Source organism: Muntiacus reevesi, chromosome 2 (assembly GCF_963930625.1).
Source record: "Muntiacus reevesi chromosome 2, mMunRee1.1, whole genome shotgun sequence".
NCBI classification, from domain to species: Eukaryota; Metazoa; Chordata; class Mammalia; order Artiodactyla; family Cervidae; genus Muntiacus; species Muntiacus reevesi.
This window is the reverse complement of record NC_089250.1, coordinates 251,283,796-251,300,672: the sequence shown is the minus strand read 5'-3', so window position 1 is coordinate 251,300,672 and position 16,877 is coordinate 251,283,796. Positions and strand designations below refer to the sequence as shown.

General features: G+C 47.7%; 1 protein-coding gene across 1 annotated transcript in view; it reads right to left on the bottom strand.

Moving 5' to 3' along the window:
- Positions 1 to 16,877, bottom strand: part of PMFBP1 (polyamine modulated factor 1 binding protein 1) — a 65,385-nt gene that overhangs the window by 1,721 nt on the left and 46,787 nt on the right. Inside the window, exons 10-22 of the mRNA XM_065919344.1 lie at positions 16,412 to 16,538; positions 16,158 to 16,315; positions 12,569 to 12,809; positions 10,391 to 10,580; positions 10,062 to 10,215; positions 9,189 to 9,356; positions 8,783 to 8,920; positions 6,337 to 6,501; positions 5,402 to 5,569; positions 4,874 to 5,041; positions 3,943 to 4,043; positions 3,368 to 3,442; positions 1,890 to 2,128 (exon numbers count right to left, since the gene is read on the bottom strand). Coding sequence (XP_065775416.1) covers positions 1,890 to 2,128; positions 3,368 to 3,442; positions 3,943 to 4,043; positions 4,874 to 5,041; positions 5,402 to 5,569; positions 6,337 to 6,501; positions 8,783 to 8,920; positions 9,189 to 9,356; positions 10,062 to 10,215; positions 10,391 to 10,580; positions 12,569 to 12,809; positions 16,158 to 16,315; positions 16,412 to 16,538 — 2,092 coding nt within the window. The remainder of the gene's footprint in view (positions 1 to 1,889; positions 2,129 to 3,367; positions 3,443 to 3,942; positions 4,044 to 4,873; positions 5,042 to 5,401; positions 5,570 to 6,336; positions 6,502 to 8,782; positions 8,921 to 9,188; positions 9,357 to 10,061; positions 10,216 to 10,390; positions 10,581 to 12,568; positions 12,810 to 16,157; positions 16,316 to 16,411; positions 16,539 to 16,877) is intronic.

Here is a 16,877-nt window from a genome sequence, read left to right as displayed (position 1 = left end):
ACCCACTCCAGTATTCTTGGACTTTCCTGGTGGTTCAAGACGGTAAAGAATCTGCCTGCTATATGGGAGATCTGGGTTTGAGACGTGGGTTGGAAAGATCCCCTGGAGAAGGGAATGGCGACTCAATCCAATATTCTGACCTGGAGAATTCCATGGACAGAGAAGCCTGGTGGGCTACATACAGTCCATAGGGTCACAAAGAGTCAGACATGACTGAGTGACTTTCACTTTCATATTAATATTTCTCTTGATTTTCTATAAACTAGAAATATAAATTCTAGACATGTACTCAGGTGAACAAAATCCAACCACAATAAAATAGGTTAGCTGTCCTTGGAGTTTGTTATAATTGGAATTTTACTTGTACTGAGCTGGCTGGGGAAAAAAAGCAAAATTGTTAAAAGGAATATGGCGGCCAGTGAGAAAGTAGATGGCTATTTCTCCCTCCTCCATTTGAAAAGTGCATAATTTATTTCTCTCCCTCTCTTTTGGATCTCAGGATTACTTCTCTTTTTGCGGTTTCTAAGTATTGTTTTTTTCTTCTTAAATTCCAGAGATGAAAGGAATAAAAAAGGAGTGAATTATCTCTTGTTGGTTTAAAAACTAATCCAGACAATCCAGAAGCTTACTTTGGGAATTACAGTCCCCCTACATACATAACTCAGCCGGTAAAGAACCTGCTTGCAATGCAGGAGATCCCAGTTCGATCCTTGGGTTGGGAAGATCCCCTGGAGAAGGGAACGGCTACCCACTCCAGTATTCTGGCCTGGCAAATTCCATGGACAGAAGAACCTGGAAGGCTACAGTCAATGGGGTCACAAAAAGTCAGACATGACTGAGTGAGTTTTTTTAGAATGCAGAGAAAATGGGGATGACCACATTGCTGGGGACTTGAGTGGGCACAAGTGTCTGCAAGACACCGAGAGCTCACAGAGATGTCTGTGTTCATGTCTTTATTTTAGAATTTGGGCCCGGAGAGAGTATAGTATGGTTCCAAGGCTCACTCCATGGCAGGAAGTGGACAAAACTCAGTAAAACGTTAGCATCTTGCAGAATAGCCTGGGACCTTGACATATTCCCATTAGAGCTGGTTCAAGTCAAGAGAGAGGGATGGGAACTCACTGTCCTCTGAAAAACATGCGTGGAAATGATGCTCGGGGCAAGGCGCTGATTCTAGCAAAATGAGGAACCTGAGGGAACAGGGAAGAAATGACAGTCTTAATTTGAGAAGAAATTAATGAGGTGATTCCTTAAGGACTAGTCCTGTGGTGGGGCAGCTCTGTTGCATGTGACTTCTTCCCTAGGAGGGGGGGATCCATGGAGTCTAGAGGTGGCAAAAAAGGTAGCCTGGGACTCAGGCTGTGCAGGGGACACCAGGGCTTCTTGGGAGGTTTCCAGAACACATTACAGGAGAAAGATGCCTATTCTGTCTGTTCCCCTCTTGTCTCCACACTCCCCAAAAAAGACTGGGTCTGGGGAAGGGATAGGTCTGAGATAGGAGGCACCTGGGTCATCATCAAAGCATCTTAGATCAGAATGAGCCTTAATTCATTTGCCTCCCCCCTTTACAGAGGAGAAAACAGTGATCTCTGGTTCAGAGTGTGTGCTAAGTCGCTTCAGTCATGTCTGACTCTGTGTGACCCTGTGGACTGTAGCCCGCCAGGCTCCTCTGTCCATGGGATTCTTTGGGCAAGAATACTGGAGTGGGCTGCCATTTCCTTCTCCACTGGTCCAGAGTAACTAAGCAAAAGATCATTTCCCACCCACCTCTTTGAATTTCCAATCTAGTGATCTCTTGAAAAATAATATCATGCTTTTTTTGGGGGTGGGGGGTACTCATTGGACTAAGATAACATCATAGTAAGTAGCAGAAGCCGTGATGGACATACCTGAGCAGTTGGGTATCCCGACAAACTTGGTGATGTCCATTCTTTGGCTCACATCCTGGGTTATCCCCCTCCAGCCCAAGGTACCATACACTTTTCCCCTGATTGTGGGTTCTGTTTTGCTTTGGCATAGGGCTTTAGCATACACCCTCGAGGGCCCAGCTTTCAGCTTCTTCTCCTCTATTTCATGCTTTAGCTTCTTGTTTTCCTTTTGCAGATGGACCATCACATTGTGGAGGTGGCTGGGGAAGGAGAGGGAAGGACAGGTGGGTGTCTGGTCTGCTTCGGCCCTGTGGACACCCAGTTCCTTCCAGAGCTAGGCTCTCATGGCTTCTGTGGAAATGGAGGCCTATGTGCACCCCCTGGAAGAAGCCCAGGTCTGGGGTTGGGGTGGACCCACAGTCAGCACTCCGGACCCATGGTGTCATGTCAGCTCTGGGCTGGCTTTCTCAACTGTTAGGTGGGGACAATTCAGCCTGATCTGCCTTCTGGGGCTCATATGAAAATCCAGTTTGATAAATAATAGAAATTTGACTCATAGAGCCAGAAGTACTTGGGCTGTGTGTCTCAGTTTCTCGTGGCCACGCCTTGGAAACATCTGCACTCAGTTCTGATGCCAAAGCCCAAGTTCTCTCGCCTCCCTCAGCTGAAAGGTTGAGAGCACAGGGGATCCTGGCTCTGTTGAGAGCTTGGGCAAATTACTTGTCCCCACTTTATGGATGTAATGGCAGCTTCATGTAGGTGAGGGGAAAGGTAACTGAGCATAACCCTGTGGCTCAATAAATGGCAACTGCTAATTCTAATAGCCTCATTTCTCCAAAACCAGTGTTGAGGGCAGTGGGTGACAGGGGCTTTGGATTCAGGCCTCCCATGTTGAGATTCTGACTCTGCTGCTTACTGGTCATGAGACCACGGGATAGGTATGTAGCCTGAGTTCCTCCCTTTCTATATCCATAAATGTGGATTATAAGTGCACTGCACGTGTGAGGTCTTATAAAGATTAAATAAATGAACACATGTAAAGCACTTAGAATAGTGCCTCATATATGGAAGCAACAAATATTAGTTGAGCTCTTGTTATGAAGCTTAAAAGATGGTGTTCCTTTTATGAGGGGAGGACTGCTCCCCTCATAGAGAAGTCCCTTCTATGTTCTATGTCCTTCACTTGGAGAGTTCTCTGTTACCACAGCTTAGCCACCACCCTAACTAGTATAGTCTGCTTTTCCGTTCCTGTTTCCTTCTCAGCATTCTGACCTCTGAAAACTGTGGAAGGTGACAGAGATGAACAAAGAGACTATTAAACCTCTTTTTAGTCGTTGGTGGGGGGACTGAGGCCCAAAGAGGTCAAGTGGTGTGTCAAGAGGTCACACACACAGATTCAGGACCCAGGGTCCTTCTGCACACATCCAGGAATCCCTGGTTCCTGGCTGAGTCTTCTCCTTAGGGCCAAACTGAAGCCAGGAAGGCATGGGATGACTTACTCCTTTTCACCAGTCAGCTTGGCGATATATTTGACCTGTTCCCGGAGCTTGTTTCCTAGTTTCTCATTGGCAATCCTATAATAAAATTCACAGAAGAGAAAGAGTTTCCTAGACCCCTATGAACAAGAGTGCAAGTTGGCTGAAAAGGACATTGGGTGTTCTTGTCAAGGCTTCTGCTGGGCCTAGACCCCTGCTCCCCACTCGTTCCTCAGCCCCCAGAGCTAAAGCCTTCCTTGCAACTGGCAATGAAGAGGACTCGCTATACTTCAATGGAAAACCACTGTGGTCCCAAGGGCGTTCAAGGGATCCAGGCAATGAAAGGCAGTAAAGTCCGTTGCCAGGCTGGTAAGAGGAAGTATCCCTTCTGTCAGGGAACTGCTCCATTTCTGGGTGGATGGGCTTTCTGAACCTGCCTGAAGGGTTGAGGCCCCTTCATCTTATTCCTGACCTTTGGGCTAGGCTGAGACTGGATCAGCCTCCTAGGAGGGCTCTGTGTGTGTGTGTAACACTATTCTTTAGCACATGTGTGATTCCAGCCCTTAGAACCCTGCCTTACTGTTTTTTCCCTCACTTACTTCTGCTCTTTTGCCCATTGCTCCATGTTGGACATAATCTGATCATTCTCTCGGTGCATCCTGGAGTTGTCTTTGGGTGCAGACCGCTGGGGCAGGCAGGGCTTTGGCACAAGAAGTAAATGAGATAGTAAGGGGACGGAGCGCAGGCCTATCACCTCCCGACTCCCAAACCAGGCCTCCTGTCTTGCTGGGAGAGGAGACGTTGACTCTGCCATCCAACCCCGAGGCTGGAGTTGGAACTAATGCAGCAGGACTTCTCTTCCAGCAGTGCACTGTCACAAAGGTGATTTCTCTGAGCAGATACCACTTATGCTAGAGACAGAGTAGGCTTGTTCCTTTATAATAATGATTTTCAGGGTAGCAAAGTGACTTATTCTAAAAAAGCAGTATATTAAACCTTTTAAAAAACAGATGGAAGAAAAAATATCGGGTAGGAAGAGATGTTTTCTCCCCCCTAATCTGAGCAAAGGCCTGTAGTCACCCCAAGATATGTGGTGGCCTCCTGCTACAGACTTCATTGCTCAGAGAGATGGGCATGCCCACTGAGCTCTCAGCCGATTCTGCGGTGTCAGAAGGGGCTCGCTCTGGAGGGGGACGGACCAGTGATTACCTAAGTCAGGGGGCTGCTGGTGTACCTGACAGGGAGATGGCACTCTCTCTCCTCTGGATTGGGACCTTGGTTCTGCTCAATATCTCTATCAATAAAGTCACAGGAAGATGGTTGGGTTGAGACAGCAGCTGTGGGCCTTGAACACCCAGACCCTGCTTTGGTACTGAATGAGGAAGATGTCCTTTTCTTGCTCCCAGGCACTCCCGCCCCCAGCCCCACACAAGGGTGTCTGTCACCCCATCTGTGGTCCTGGGATGTTCCTGGGAGTGGACTGTGGATGTTCTTGGGGGAGGAAGTGATTGGAAGTTGAGGGGCACCCACCTCCTTCTCGTCCGCCAGGAGGTTCTCTTTCAGGGCGCACATTTCCTCCTGGAATGCCCTGAGCTGCTCCTCTTTAGCAGCCAGCATCTTGAGGTCGCACTGGTGCTGCTTCTGCCACTGCAGCACCTGGTTGCTCATATCCTCCAGCTTTTTGTCGAAGGCTTGCACCTGCTCAGGAGCGCATGGTGAGGAGGGTGACCCCGGTCTGCCACCCAGTTCCTGAGTACTCCCAAGAAAGCGGGAGGGACCTTTCTCTGGGAGATTTGCTGGGAGTATTTTATTTCCGGCGGCCAGCAGAGGGCGACCCTGCTCTGATTCGTTGCCACCTTCCAGAAACCTTCGGAGCACAGCAAAAGGGAGGAAGCCCAGCAAAAGGGAGGGAGCCCAGCAAAAGGGAGGGAGCCCAGCAAAAGGGAGCGAGCCCGTTAATCAAAGGGTAGCTCAGGGCGAAGTGTACAGCTCTGAGTGAAAGAAGTGACCCTGGGCCCCTGGACAGGACAGCAGCCCGAGCCTTCGGCTGCTCCTCACCTCTAGCTCGCTCTGCTGCTGGAACCCCTGCAGTTTTTTTAACTCCCCATTCAGCTTTTTCATCCTCTCTTCATAGGCAATGATTTCTTCTTCCAGCTGAAGTTTCCTGTCTTGGGCCTGTGTCAGGCTCCGGTGCAGATTCTTTGTCTCTGAGGTCGAATGATTGAGCTTTGATAAAGACAAAGATGTGGAGCGGGGGATGGAGAGTGGCTGTCATTGTGCTTGGGCCCTCTCTGCCGAGACCTGAATGGGGAAGGGTTCTATGTCCCCCACCCTCTTCTCCCCAGGGTGGCAGAGACACCCGGTCACCTTGCTTAGTGTCCCAGAGAGGGGTGAGAAGTGACAACGGTCAGTCTTCTGCATCTCCCCTTTCGCTCTCCCATTTCCTCTCTTTCCAGGTCTATGAACTGATCAGCCAGGGGTGATCAGCACAGGGGTAGGGCATGAATTTCCCTGAAAATCCAGGACTTGGGAAAACCTTGCCCCAGGTCACCCATGAGCAGAAAGACTTGCTCAATTTGGCCTCTATCCCCTTCTTCCCTAAAGCCTCACTAAGAAGCAAGTCTTCTCTGGACAGCCATCCCCGCCGATGCAAGGGCTTGCAGATGGCCTTGTGACAGCCGGTCATGCAGGAAATCGACTCCTGCACCTCTCATGCTACTGGGGAAACTCAGATATTAAACAGCCCTGGGATGGGTGGTGCTGTTGCTAAAGACTCTGCCTGCCAATGCAGGAGACTTAGGAGACATGGGTTTGATCCCTGGGTTGGGAAGATCCCCTGGAGAAGGACATGGCAACCCACTCCAGTATTCTCGCCTAGAGAATCCCATGGACGGAGGAGCCTGGCAGGCTACAGTCCATAGGGTCACACAGAGTCAGGCATGACTGAAGTGACTTAGCACACATCTCTTAGGAGACGAGAGGGTGTAGCCCACCTTCTCCAGGGCTTGTGTGAGGTCGTCCTGGCAGCAGGCTGACTTCCGGCATAACTCCTCATAGACGTCCTTACTGATCATGGTCTGGAGGTAGTGCTTCTCTTTCTCCCCAGCCTTGTCTAGCTGAATCTTCAGACTCGCTATGGTCTCCTTCTGAGAGGTGATCTTTAGGGCAGGGGAACATCACTGTCAGGGTTCATGGTCATAGAGGCATTTTCTGTGTTCACAGAAGATAAACAAGCACCGGTCTCTCTCCTCTCTGCACCAGCTTGCCAAGCAGTCTGTGATAATGCTCACTTCCCCTCACCGTTGTAAGAGGAAAAGCTGCTTTCCCAAGTCTTTTGCACTCCTCTCCCCAAACTTCCTTTCTATTAATAGTTAGCACATCCCCCCGATACAAGGAATATTGGAAGCACTGGGCCCTGATGTGGCAAGCACATGAAGAGTCTCTTTCACAGACTTCACAGCTTTGATGCATGCCAAGCAAGCACGCGTCCCACATTCGTAACTGGATGGTCTCTGTTAACAGCTGATTGTCTCATGGTTAGAGTCAGGATTAGGGTTAACCTGGAATTCAGTTCTAGGTCATAAACACGATGCAGCATTTCAGCTGTGTGCGTTATGCCTCAGTTCCTGACATAATCCATCAGACCTAATGCACCACGAATGCAGGACTGTGTGTGTTTTCTTCATCACTGTGTCCCCACTACCCAGAGCTCCGGGCATGCCACACTAAATAGGTGGTCACTAAATATAGCAAATGACTTGTTTAGACTGAATGAAGTATTGTACTGGGCAACATGAGGGATGAATTCAACATGTGGTTCTGACGGAGTGTGTTTAAAATTGAAACATGGACTACTGATGAAAGGAAATGCAGTTTAGAACACAAAACTAAGCCTCTTTCTAAGGGTTGTTTCCAGTGATTCAAAAGGTCTATTTTACGTGGGGTGTGTGTTAAGAAAACAGAAAGTGCTTACACACACCCAGACCCCTCTGGATTCCCATCAAAGGAATTCTGAAATTAGTGCTGCAGGTTGCATATTTACATAACTAACCTTCTTTTGGCAAATGTGATAACATGTGTACTAAGTCGCCTCAGTCATGTCTGACTCTTTGCGACCCCATGGACTGTAGCCCACCAGGCTCCTCTGTCCATGGAATTCTCCAGGCAAGAATACTGGAGTGTGTTGCCGTTCCCTCCTCCAGGGGATCTTCCCAACCCAGGGATCGAACCTGCGTCTCTTATGTCTCCTGCATTGGCAGGCAGGTTCTTTACCAATCGCGCCACTTAGGAAGCCCAAATGTGATAACAGGCCTATATTAAATATTTAGGCAGTATTCCTTATTTTGACAGCAGTTCCTTGGGGATTTGCATGATTCAGACCTCAAGTCCGGATCACACTAGAGGAGAGACAAAACTCCAGAAACATCAGGGCCTCAGACCTCTGCTGTTTAAGATGGCAGCCATTAGCCACATAAGACTATTGAAATTTAAAGGAAACTAAAATTGGTGAATATTAAGCTTATAAATTCAGTTCCTCAGTCCTACTAAGCCATATTTCAAGCACTCAATAGCCACATATGGCTAGTGCATGCAGTATAAAGTAACTCTAACATAGAACTTTTCCATCATCACAGAAAGTTCTACTGGGTGCTATTCTTACACTCAGAATAGTCATAGTATTTTAAGGTGACTTTTTTTTTAAATGAAGGAATCAGAGCTGCTTGTTCTCTCGTTTATAATTCAGGAGACCACCTAATAAAGATGCTGTATTTTTTTCTGGGCCGGAAAGGTGGAGTATTGCCATTCATGATGAAGAGAAAAAAGAGGTTTGGTGCGACAGGCAGATGATCCAGGTTCAAACACTGCTCCATCCCATCACATACTAATTAGTCAGTTTGAGCCTCAGCCTTTCTCTCCTCTGTAAACCAGCAGAGGGAAGCCATGTCAAGGGCTTAAGTAGACAGTCAGTCAGTGATGACTGAATGTGAGCCCAGAGCCTCACATACATTAGAAGCCAGTGACTACTTTTTGTCTTTAATTCATGTAACAAAATAGAACCAAGTCCTCTTCCACCTCATTTTTTTGTGCTTTGGGACTATTTCTGGAAGTGTTCTCTAGCAAATTTCCCCCAAACAATGGGTTCCCCCAACTCTGGTCTAAAAGGTAACTCTGGAAGACTTGATGCCAAAGCACAGATGGTTTGAGGCTTCACCAGATATTAAGACCTTCCACAACTGGAAGAGATCCTTCTCAGCCAGCAGGTGGGTGATGGAGGCATACCCCACTTCAGGAGAGAAGTGGGGCCTCAGGCACCCCAGAATGCTCATGGACTGGGCAGTTAGTGGCATTTCTGTGATGTGGAAGAGCTGGGTGCCAACTTAAGGGTCAAGAGTCACAGGGCTCAAATTTCTCACCCCTTTGGGGTTTCTGTGTACTCACCTTATTAGTCAGCTCCTCGTTGACTTGCTGGGTGCTGTTTTGTTTGGAGAGAGAGGTGTCCAGTTGTATACTATATTGCTTTACCTGTGATTTGAGGTTATCATTCTCCTCCTCCATCTTTCTCAGATTCTCCTTGGACTGCTCCGGGATTAAGGAACAACACCCAGAATGGAGGCGTTACTTCAGACACCCGAAGAAGCCCCTCCTTCTCTGCCCTCAGGCACAGCTCTGCGCTGTGCCTGGTGTATCTCAGGCCTTCTCTCTCCCCCTCACGTGTCTTTCTCACCTTTCCCGCCCTTCTCTCCTGAGGTCTGAGTACCCTCAGCCTCTATATGCCACCAGGCAATGCAGGGCTCAGGTCCAACCCTGGGATTCTTAACCCTGAGTCTTCCCAGATTATCCTCACCATCTTTTCTTTCCTTCTTCCTTCTAGTCGGAATGTCTCGAACTCTTGCTCCACTAACTTCTGCTGATCTTTGCTCTTTTTCAGTTGCTCCTTTTTCTCCTCCAGCAATCTGGTTACCTCCTGAAGTTGTTCTTCTAGACTACTTTTGAAGGAGGCTTGCTCCCTGTTCTGAGAAAATAAACGCTGGGCTGAAAGTCAGTGTTAGGTACCATATTTGGCGGCGGGGGGGAGTGGAAATCAAACCCAGGCAACTGTCCACAGAGATGACTGAAATAAATATGAGGACAACTCCTTGGTTATTTAGCATGTATAATAAAAAATTCCCTCAGGTTGAGCAACTTTTTTTTTTGGTTCAATTAGATATACTTTCTATTTATAGATACAGATCTCACTTATTTACCAAGACTTTCCACATAAAAACCTCTTTGAAGAAATGTTTTAAAAATCATAGAAAAATACAAAAAGAATAAGTCAAAGTTAAGAAAAATTTAAATTGATGAGAAGGAGAGCTTTTGAGTCCTTGAAAAAGAAATAATATTGTCCTTTTGTTTTTAAGCTTAACCCTTGAAAATGCTTATTGGTTGTGGGAACTGGAGCTGACTGGCTGGCTTGGCAATTCTAACACAAATTCTGGACAAGTAGTTTGCAATGGATTGGTGGTAGCATCTTCCCAAATAAAGAACAACGCAATTTTTTTTGGCCTTGCCGCTGGGCTTGTGGGATCTTTAGCGTCCGACCAGGGATTAAACCCAGTCCCTCAGCAGTGAGACAGGGGAGTCATAACCATTGCACTGCTGGAAAATTCCCAAAAGCTATGCATTTAGTCTTAAACAGAGCCAGTGCTTGAGCTGGCCACCTGCTTGCCCTCTGTACCTGGTGTTGAATGTGGTTTATACGATCTAGCTGTTCATTCAGTTTTACATCTTGCTCGGCCAGTGTCTTCTGAAGCTGCCTCTTTTCTTTCTCTGAAATTTCAAGCTTTCTCGTGACCTCAGAGAATTCTAATGTCAGCTCCTCTATCCGTTTCCTAAAGCAAAATGCCAACAAACAAACAAACACAGGTGGCTGGACTTCAGGGTCCATGTCAGTGGACTGTGGGCTGGCTGCAACAGGGCTTGCTACCCCACTCTTGGGCAGCAGCCCATGGTGCCCAACTGGCTCACGGGGGACAGAGCCTCTGTCTGGAGGTGGACCTGCGATACCTGCTGGGGGCAAGCTCCTCCTCAGCCGTCAAGGAATCCTTCTGCAACTTCTGAAGCTCCCTCTGGAGCTCCTGGATGGTCTCTGCCTGCTGCTTCTCCAGGCAAATACAGCTTTGCAGCTTCCTCTGGCAGTCCTCCAGGCTGTCATTTGCCATAAAGGCCTCTTCTTTGTAGTCGGCTGCTTGCTGAGCTGCAGAAGACAGGAGATGACCCCTGGGGTGTGTCCACGTGTGAGAGGAGTATGTGTGAAGATTGGACTCTCAGATGAGGCCAGTTTAAAAAAGTCTGCTCCTTCATGTTGTGACTTACTTCAGTTTCCAATCTGTCCTCCTCTCTTTCTATTTCGTTATCACTCCTGAAGAGCTCGGTTAAATTATCTGTCTTCAACCTACCCACTAGCCATGAACTTCTTCTTAAGTTAAATAAATTGGTAGAAATTGCTCAGTATCTGTTTTGCGACTCACCCCGTCACTGGGGACAAATTCTGACCTCATGGAGTTTAGCTGTACCTGGCTCACCTGATGTAGAGAACACAGTAATGTTAAACTCACACTGATCGTGAACTCAGGAAGCAAGATCAGTGTGGCTAAGTAGAGTCAGGGCCTTCGGAGAAGGAAGAGAAAGGTAATTATTGGTGGGGGGTGGAGGTGGATTGTTAGAGGAAATGCACAGTGAAGGGAAGAGGCGGGCATGTCTGAAGAGGATGGGAAGATACCAGTTTAACTGGAAAGTGAGAAGGAATGGTGGGAGACAGTTAAGTGCATGGACTCGAGACGCGTTTTGAAGAAGGCTGAAAGGCTGAGAGAAATATTAGGCATGATTTAGTGGGTTCTTGAGCAGGGACCTGCCATAAAGGAAAGAGTGTTTTAGGAAGAGTAGAACGTCTTAGAATGGAGAAAGATTTCTCATAATATCCTTTATCCCACGTCCTTATCTACACTGAGTATGAAGGAAGAAGCACTCAAATTTGTTTACTGGAGTTTCTCAACACCAAATACCTCCCCACTTCCTGTCGTTTTTCCTATCATTTCTACATTAAATATCACTCCTCTCTCCGTTTTTTGTATTTTTTTTTTTTTTGCGGGGGGGGGGGTTGGCTGGAATAGTGGAAGAAAGATGGTGTCATTATGGAAATAATTATATACCCAGAAGAAGGGAGGAGGATTTTTTTTTTTTAACAAGGAAGAGAGCAGGTTCAGCTTTGGGAATGTTGGGTTAGTCGGGAAGGTAGATGCAGCTAGTCTCTAAAGGCAAGACTGACGAGGTGCCATGTCAGGGCTGGGGCTCCAGGCATTGGAGTTGCCTGCAGAGGAATGTGGCCACAAGGAGCGGAGGCGCTCACCAGCAGAGGGAGAGGAGAGACAGCAGAGGGTGGGGTCTTAGAGATGGGTGACCAGGGTCAGGGGAGGAGGGAAATGAGGTGAGACCTGTGGAAGAGAGGGTCAGATCTGTGGAAGAATGAGGGACCTGTCGTGTCTCCAAAGCTAAGAAACAACCACTGAGGTGTGGGGGCCAATGGCGTGGACATACACAGAGTTAGAGGGCGAGGAAGGACACAAGCTTTGAACTTTTTTTTCCCCCAAAATTGATACATTGCTCACATAACATTTATCTTTTTAAATTGTATAGTGCAGTGGTTTCTGGTAAACTCACAAAATTGTGTGACCATGAGCATATAATTCCAGGACATTAACCCATATCCAAGTCAGGAAGTTACTAGTGACTTCTGAGAAAGCACTTTCAGCAGAGGGGCAAGAACATAACCCACACTCTAAGTGCACGTGTTTGAAGGTCAAAAAAGGAGAGAGAGAGTTAAAAAGCAGGGAAGAAAGAAGTGAGTGGTATGATAAAGGTCCCAGAGAAGGTGGAGGGGAGTGTGGTGCAAAGAAGCAGGGTACAGAGCTCTGTGCTCCTGTGTGGAGGAAAGAGAGGCTGCCGAGAAAACGTGGGCCAGCCTGAGCACCTGCTGTGTGGTGGGCGCTTCAGAGGGAAGGTAAGGTTGGGATGAGGGAGGGGCTTAGAGGGCGGTCCTAACTGCTGTGAGGTGAGATGGGATCCCGAGGCGATCGGAGTGAGAAAGTGGAGAGGGAGAGGGACGTGGCCATCTGGAGAGGAGAGGGGACTGCTCTGGTCCAGTGGGTTGGAGGCAGTGGGGACAGTGCTTGCCCGGGGCCTCACCAGCCAGCCTCTGCTGCTGTTTGGCGTCTTCGAGACAGTCCTTCAGCTTCTTGATCTCAGCTCGCAGGTGCCCGTACTCGACCTTGCACTTGTCCTGCCTCTCCTCCTGGATGGCAATTTCGAGTTCGTTTGTCATGCACTGCTGCTTCTCCAGCTCCATCTCCTTTTTCACGAGATTGTTCTGAACCTGCGCCAGCTCCTTCTCTAGCTCGTGCAGCATTTCGTCTTTCTCCTGGAGGAGCTGAAGAAAGTGAAGTGTTAATGCTGATGGAGGCCTGAGGAGCATCAGGGCCAAGTCAGCTAGAGATGGCCTTGAGCCACCGTCTTCGTTTGTCTGGATGTTGCAGTAGCCTCCACCTGGGCTCCCTGCCTCCCCTTTGGGCTATTCTCTGAATAGAGAATAGCAGTCAGAGGTGGGCTTTTACAAATGTGAGCCAGATCTTGTTATGTTTCTGTTCAAAGCCTCCACTTGGTCCACCTCACGTGGAAAAAGGCCAAAGTCCTTACAAAGACCTCCTGGGGTGCTCACGCTCTGGTACTTGGCTACCTGTCTGACTTTACCTCTTGCCACCCCACACTTGCTCTGCTTCTCAGCTCACTCCCGCCTTAGGGTGCCAGCCCTTGCTATTGCCTCTGCCTGGAATATTCTTCAGGATCTCAGCCTGGGTGGCCCTTCTTCATTCAAATTTCTGCCCAAATGTCACCTTATCAAGGAGGACCTTCCCTGACTACCCTGGGTAAAACAGCCACCAAGTTGTTTTACGAATTCATTAGTACCTAACATTTTATTGTATGTTTTGTTATTTGTTTGTTGTCTCTCTCTATAGACTAGAACACAAGCTCCATAAAAGTAGGGATGACACATGTTTTATTATATTCTTCATGCCTAGAAGAGTGCTTGGTGTATCATAGAAATTCAAAAATATCTGTTAAATGAACATATGAGTGACTCAAAGATGTTTATCCAGATTCCTCACTTCCTGCTGTCATCCCTCCAAACATCTCCATTAAAAAAAATTAATTTATTTTTAATTGGAGGATAATTGCTTTACAACATTGTGTAGGTTTCTGCCATACACCAATGTGATTCAGCCACCGATATACGTATGTCCCCTCCTTCTTGAACCTCCTTCCAACCTCCCACCCCATCTAACCCCTCTAGGTTGTCACAGAGCGCTGGTTTGAGCTCTCTGAGTCACTACAGGAAATTCCCACTGGCTATCTGTTTTACATATGGTAGTATATATGTTTCCATGCTACTCTCCCAATTCATCCCATCCTCTTCTTCCCATCCTGTGTCCAAGAGTCTGTTCTCTATGGCTGTGTCTCCACCAGTTCAGTTCAGTCGCTTAGTTGTGTCCGACTCTTTGCGACCCCATAGATTGCAGCACTCCAGGCTTCCCCGTCCATCACCAACTCCTGGAGCTTGCTCAAACTCATGTCCATCGAGTTGGTGATGCCATCCAACCATCTCATCCTCCGTCATCCCCTTCTCCTCCTGCCTTCAATCTTTCCCAGCGTCAGGGTCTTTTCCAAGGGGTCAGTTCTTTGCATCAGGTGGCCAAAGTATTGAAGTTTCAGCTTCGGCATCAGTCCTTCCAATGAATATTCAGGACTAATTTCTTTAGCATAGACTGGCTGGATCTTCATGCAGTCCAAGGGACTCTCAAGAGTCTTCTCCAACACCACAGTTCAAAAGCATCAGTTCTTCGGCACTCAGCTTTCTTTATAGTCCAACTCTCGCATCCATACATGACTACTGGAAAAACCAGAGCTTTGACTAGATGGACCTTTGTTGACAAAGTAATGTCTCTGCTTTTGAATATGCTGTCTAGGTTGGTTATAGCTTTTCTTCCAAGGAGCAGGTGTCTTTTAAGTTCATGGCTGCAGTCACCATCTGCAGTGATTTTGGAGCCCCCCCAAAATAAAGTCTCTCACTGTTTCCATTGTTTTCCCATCTATTTGCCATGAAGTGATGGGACTGGATGCCATGATCTTAGTTTTCTGAATGTTGAGTTTTAAGTAACTTTCACTTTCCTCAAAAGGCTCTTTAAGTTCTTCTTAGCTTTCTGCATAAGGGTGGTGTCATCTGCGTATCTTAGGTTATTGATATTTCTCCTGGTAATCTTGATTCCAGCTTGTGCTTCATCTAGCCCAACATTTTGCATGATGTATTCTGCATATAAGTTAAATAATCAGAGTGACAACATAAAGCCTTGACGTACTCCTTTCCCTATTTGGAACCAGTCTGTTGTTCCATGTCCAGTTCTAACTGTTGCTTCTTGACCTGCATACAGATTTCTCAGGAGGTAGGTCAGGTGGTTTGGTATTCCCACCTCTTGAAGAATTTTCCAAAGTTCGTTGTGATCCACACAGTCAAACACTTTGGCGTAGTCCATAATGCAGAAATAGATGTTTTTCTAGAACTCTCTTGCTTTTTCAATGATCCAATGGATGTTGGCAATTTGATCTCTGGTTCCTCTGCCTTTTCTAAATCCAGCTTAAACATCTGGAATTTCATGGTTCACATACTGTTGAAACCTGGCTTGGATAATTTTGAGCATTACTTTGCTAGCATGTGAGATGAATGCAACTGTGTGGTAGTTTGAACATTCTTTGGCATTGCCTTTCTTTGAGATTGTAATGAAAACTGACCTTTTCCAGTCCTGCCTGTGGCCACTGCTAAGTTTTCCAAATTTGCTGGTACATTCAGTGCAGCACTTTCACAGCATTATCTTTTAAGATTTGAAATAACCTCAGTTGGAGTTCCATCACCTCCACTAGCTTTGTTCGTAGTGATGCTTCCTAAGGCTCACTTGACTTGGGATTCCAGGATGTCTAGCTCTAGGTGAGTGATCACACCATCGTGATTATCTGGGTTGTGAAGATCTTTTTTGTACAGTTCTTCTGTGTATTATTGCCACCTCTTCTTAATATCTTCTGCTTCTGTTAGGTCCATACCATTTCTGTCCTTTATTGTGCCCATCTTTGCATGAAATATTCCCTTGGTAACAATAGTATTCTTGAAGAGATCTCTAGTCTTTCCCATTCTATTGTTTTCCTCTATTTCTTTGCACTGATCACTGAGGAAGGCTTTTTCTCTCCTTGTTATTCTTTGGAACTCTGCATTCAAATGGGTATATCTTTCCTTTGCGTCTCCACTGCTACCCTGCAAATAGGTTCATCAGTACCATCTTTCTAGATTCCATACATATGTGTTGCCCAGAGTGCATGTTTATTTAGGCACTCGGTCATGTCGACTCTTTGCGACCCTCTGGACTGTAGCCTGCCAGGCTACTCAGTCTATGGGATTCTCCAGGTAAGAACACTGGAGTGTGCCACTAGAAATTTCAAGGAAGAGCTGAGAATTCCACCCTGCCCCCCCCCGCCCCCATTCCCGTGGCCCCCCCCGCCCCCCATCCCCTGGGCCCTCCCATGTCCTCGGTGTCTAAAGCGCCGCAATCTCACTGTGCATGCGTGGGTGCTCTCCAAGCAACACCGAGGATGGCAGAGCCGCAGAGCCGGCTCCCGCCAGGCCTGTCTCGCACCTGCCATCTGGCGGTTTCAATCAGGGAGCTCCTCGCTTTACCTTGTCTTTCTTCAAACCAAGCTTCTGTGTCTCGGTGAACTGCGTCTGCAGTTCCTGCAGCCGCCGCTGTATGATGATGACCTCCTTATCCTTCCTCTCCACGTGGGCAGATGTCTCCTCCCGCAGCCCGTGCAGGTCCAGCTCTAGCTTCATCATGTCTACAGCGGGAGGAGACAGGAGTGTTTCTTGCTCAGAGGGGCGCTCCGCCTTCCGGGGCTCCCCTCACCCGCCTCTGCCGCTGGCCCACGGTTTACCCTTCATGATGTTTTTCTTCTGTTCTGACACGGACTCTAGCTCCATGCGCAGATCCTTCACGAGGTTCTGGTACTCCTCCACGTGCAGGCACTGGCTGTCTTTCTGCTCCTGCAAGTGCTTCAGTATCTGGGCAGACGGAAGAAGAGCGGGGGATGGGGCGGTGGGGGTGGTGAGGACCTGCCGGGAGAATGCGCCCCAGAATGGCCAGGGTCCAGACAGGCAAATCCGGAGGGACACAGAGTTAGAAGAACAGTTGCGGGCGGGTTGGGGGAGGGAGGATGGGGAGCGATCAGTGATCGCTCATGGATATGGGTCTCTTTTTGGAGTGACGAAAATGTTCTGAAATTAGTGATGATGTTTCCCAACTTTGTGAATATACTAAAAACCACTGATTTTACACTTTAAATGGTGAGTTTTCTGGTATGTTTGGAGAAGGAAATGGCAACCCACTGCAGTATTCTTGCC